This window comes from Pholcus phalangioides, unplaced genomic scaffold, assembly GCF_987345545.1.
Source record: "Pholcus phalangioides strain wild (caught in Gottingen) unplaced genomic scaffold, Ppha-v1.0 ptg000013l_1, whole genome shotgun sequence".
In the NCBI taxonomy this organism is placed as follows: Eukaryota; Metazoa; Arthropoda; class Arachnida; order Araneae; family Pholcidae; genus Pholcus; species Pholcus phalangioides.
The window spans coordinates 8562079-8566306 of NW_028301606.1; the positions used below are offsets into that span (position 1 = coordinate 8562079).

The 4228-nt window shown below is 43.9% G+C and overlaps 1 protein-coding gene across 1 annotated transcript; it reads right to left on the reverse strand.

Annotated features, from left to right (window-relative positions):
- Window positions 1-414: 414 nt before the first annotated feature.
- On the reverse strand, window positions 415-3721 carry LOC149078559 (uncharacterized). The gene is made up of 2 exons (XM_089240496.1): window positions 3281-3721; window positions 415-642 (listed from the first exon to the last, which is right to left on the reverse strand). The coding sequence occupies exons 1-2, from the start codon at window positions 3574-3576 to the stop codon at window positions 462-464; spliced, it is 477 nt and encodes a 158-aa protein (XP_089096622.1). The 5' UTR covers window positions 3577-3721; the 3' UTR covers window positions 415-461.
- Between the last annotated feature and the right edge of the window lie 507 nt (window positions 3722-4228).

Here is a 4228-nt window from a genome sequence, read left to right on the forward strand (position 1 = left end):
GAGGCGGATTTATTGAGGGTTATACAAATTTTGCCGCCCTTCTCCCATTTCACTGATTTTCTTGACCCCTGATTCCTTAAATTTGCCGCCTCTCGGAACTTTCCAGCTGGCCCGCTAAGTCCCCCGCCCATGGGCGGGGATTTGAAAGTCTGGGGGGGTGACGATGATGATGTCAATTCACATATACATTAGATCAGTCGACTCCACCATTGACGCTGGGGGGGGGGGGGCAATGCACTCATGGCCCTCCCCGGTTAATACGCCACTGCCGGTGGATGAGAAGCAGTGAAACAGACTAACGTGTGTGTTCGATTAATTAATCGTATTGATTAATCCAGCACATCACTTAAAAAAGTACATTAATTTTTATTCAGCACAATTTTTTTTATTGTTTTACCTAATTAATATACGATGATGATGATGATGGCTATTGTTGTTTTTTTTTAGTCCGACACGTCACGTCATGACCAGTGTCCTCCTTGCCAACCGTAATATCCGTAATCTGTCGGGTATGCATATCCGGGATCAAAGTTCAACGTTGTTGCCATCGGCACAGGATCCAAATGCTGATGTGGGGGAGTGCGTACTTCATGGTGGTGGTGGCCGCGGTAGCCTTTCGTTGTGTCTTTGATTATTTTCACCCTGGAAAAAACAATTTTGTGGTGAATAGTCAAGTAATTACGGGTTTTTTTTGGATACGTTTTGTATCATGAGAAAACATGGCGTGAATTTTTTTTTTTTCGAATAGAATGCCAGCATTACAGAATGAAACCAATCGCACTGCAAAATTGAGTTATCTCAGTAAAAATAATTTATTATACATGTAAAATGCTTTGTTAATTAGTTTAGTTGTTCTCTGCGGGTGCGGATCCACGACGATGTGACGGGAGGGGGCGAATTGCACAAGTTCATTTGGTCGTCCCGCATTTTACGGAAACAAATTTTCCCTCGTTATTCGGGTCTTGGGAGGGGCGATCGTTCCGATCTGGATCCGTCCCTGAGCAAAGGTAGGCATCTACAGATGTGAATGGAGTGGAGACAGACATCTTGAGCTGTGAATGGAGCAGAGACATAGTACATCCAACTTCAACCCAGACCTGTCAAAGGATGACTTACTGCCTGCTACCCCCGAGGTGGTGGGTTGAAGCGGAAAAAGCAGAGGCAAGGCGGGTCAAGGGCGATGTGTCGGAGAAGCGACATAATGTGTAGGTGTATCGGATCATCCCGTATTTTACGGGACCGACAAATTCCTCCCATATTACTTGGCTCTTGGAGGGGCGCGATCGCCCCTCCTCCATCCGTGAATCCTTGCTTGGTTCTCTGTGGGTGTCCCAAAACTTCGTATGAGCATAGTGTCATCCGAAAAAATAATTTTGAAGAGTAATTTCACCCCTCTCCAAAGTTTTACTGGGTATTTTTGCATTAAGAGGGGCATGGACGTACCCAGCGAGGGGCAGCTGCCCCCACCCCAGAAGAGAAATTAAAGTGCAGTAATTGGTACACAGCACAGACGTATCAATTTACGTAGTATCGGTGAGTTGCCCCCTTCTAGTTCAGATCCTGGGCACGCCCTTGAAGAGGGGGGGGGGTTCATTTTTTTTTATCAGTGAGAAATAACCGTTAAAAAAAATTACCAAAAGATTGTAGGAGTAAAATTGAATTTTAATACGTGAATCACGCATCTCTAGATACGTATTGGCGAACCTTATAAATGCGCATGCATCGTGATCAGGGTCGCGAGTACGTGCTTGGTCAGTCAGGGCAAGCATGAATTGTGGAGCTCGTAATGTTGAGTGAGAAGTTAAAGGGTGAAATTCGCGCCCCCGGTCCGGCGCCCGTGCACCAGACCCGTTGCTCCCCCTCACTCTCAGTTGTGGCCCTAATCGTTATCAGTACAGGTATAATAATTTAGAATTCTTCTGATTGCACACTTGATTGTCGCCTTGAGCGGGTGCATGACCATTTGTGGGTAGAGCTACGGATTTTCCGGTAAATGACCATCATCTCTTTGGTAACTATCATCGGCTTCAGATGGTCTTGTTGGTTGTTGTTTCCAGCTTCGAGGCGCAAATGCGATCCGCTCTCCCCCTTGAGAAAGTCTCGCTACAGAGAATTACCCCTTCTCCAACAACGGTTCTCAACCTTTTTTGATCCGCGGAGCCCTTTCTCGTATAAAATTCCTATGGTGGAGCTCCGTAGCCCTACTTTTTATTTACACGTTAAAGTTGCACAGATTTATTTTCATTATTTAACAATATTCATAATTTTCTTTTTTCCAATTTACTGCTTTTGTTCATTTTCCTCGAGCGGCCGCGGAGCACCGGTTGAGAACCGCTGCCCCGCAACATCAAAGGTGCGTTCATGAGAATATTCATCGATTGCTTGCCAGTTTCACCTTTGGTACTGAACCTGAGGCGACCACCGATAGATGATGCCTCAATATGCTCTCGCTGCAGGTCTCCTCTGTCTAAGACGAAGAAAAGAAGTATAACATGTGACTTTCTCCAGAGAGAGAGAGAGAGAGAAATATTTACGATCCAACTCAATCGGCAGTAAATTGCTGTGTGGCGATATGACAGCAATTGGTGTGCAGTAAAGTATTAGTAGCAGTTTCACCGTTGGAAGTTAGATGGCAGCACCTCAACTTATATGTGTATGTGCACGCCAAGTACATAAATGCACAGTTGAGAATCACGATTTACCTCTTCGGAAGCAAATTGCCAATGGATTTTGGCTGTGGTGATAGACTAGGGCTGTGCACAGGTGTAACTAAGGTGTAGGGCAATGGCCGAAATTCGTGCTTTTTTCCGGTCCCTATGTGTATCGATCTCTATACATCCCTATATCGGTCCCTTTGTGTATCGATCTCTATACATCCCTATATCGGGCTCTTTGTGTATCGGTCTCTATACATCCCTATATCGGTCCCTATGTGTATCGATCTCTATACATCCCTATATGGGTCTCTATGTTTATCGATCTCTATACATCCCTATATCGGTCCCTATGATTCGGGGTCATCGCCGCCTTTTGTGTGTGATAATTATGGCCATTTATAATTAGCCATAGTTAACCATAATGATTATGGTTAGCTATGGCAACCCTAACGATCAAAGGAATCTGAATATCGATATCTTAGTGATCCATATATATATATATATATATATAGGGATCGATGCATTTTCAAATGAATCGATATTAAATGTTCCCATCACAGGTAAAATTGATAAGAATAAAACCCACACACACACACACAAACGAAATCAGGAATGAAACTTACTTTACTGGAAACGGTAAAGGCATGAATATCAATTTCCTGCGGCCGAGTTCATGCAGCAGAATCGACTTCAGTACTTTCAGCTTCAGCTCGGGACTCTTGGAATGAAGTAGAATTGACTTCAATAGTTTCAGTCTCAGATCTAGACTTTGGGAATTACCGGGAATCGGCTTCAATAGTTTCAGCTTTAGATCGTGTGTTTGGGAATGAACAGGAATCGTCGCCATCTTGAAAACCAACACGATGACGAATATCTTGTAGACTGGAATCTTGTTTCCACTCCTTCGGTTGTCGACCATGCCCGTGCGTACTGAAACCTGCCCGTGCGTGTTGAAAATATTATAGCAATTACAATCTCAGAATTTGATTCATTTCATGGAGAAGTGATTGATGCGGACGAAACAACAAAGACCTTTGAGCATTATTACTCGCGCATTGTCGGAAAAGTAAATGACGAACCGAAAGCGCGCGTGGCTTTGCTATTATTCGGCACGCGCTTACGTCTCAATCAGATATGCAAATGATTAGCAATTAGACAGGATTAGATGAACAGGTTTGTCCGTGAAAGTGCTTCTTTTGTTGCCCTATTTAAAGGCTGAAGGTCAAAAGCTATTTACTTGTCTGTGTAGTTCTTAATCTCCTCTTGCAGGTATGAAGCGGGGGAGTGTTCTCGGTCCATCAATGTCAATGTCCGTAGGTCAGATGTTGCCGAAGGTTGTTTGATCATAATTCGGTCAGTCGAAGAGAATCCGTCCTGTTAATACAGTTTGATTATTGGAATGAGGGAGAAGCTAGATTTTGGGGCATCAATGAATCGTCCAACACCTTGGCAGTGCTGGAGGCCGGTTCTGGACATTTTCCAAGTATAAGCGAATAATATTTTGGTCATGAAAAAAAAATCATCCCTTCTCTTCAGTTGACGCCCTAAAAAAGTATGTGATACCATCGTAA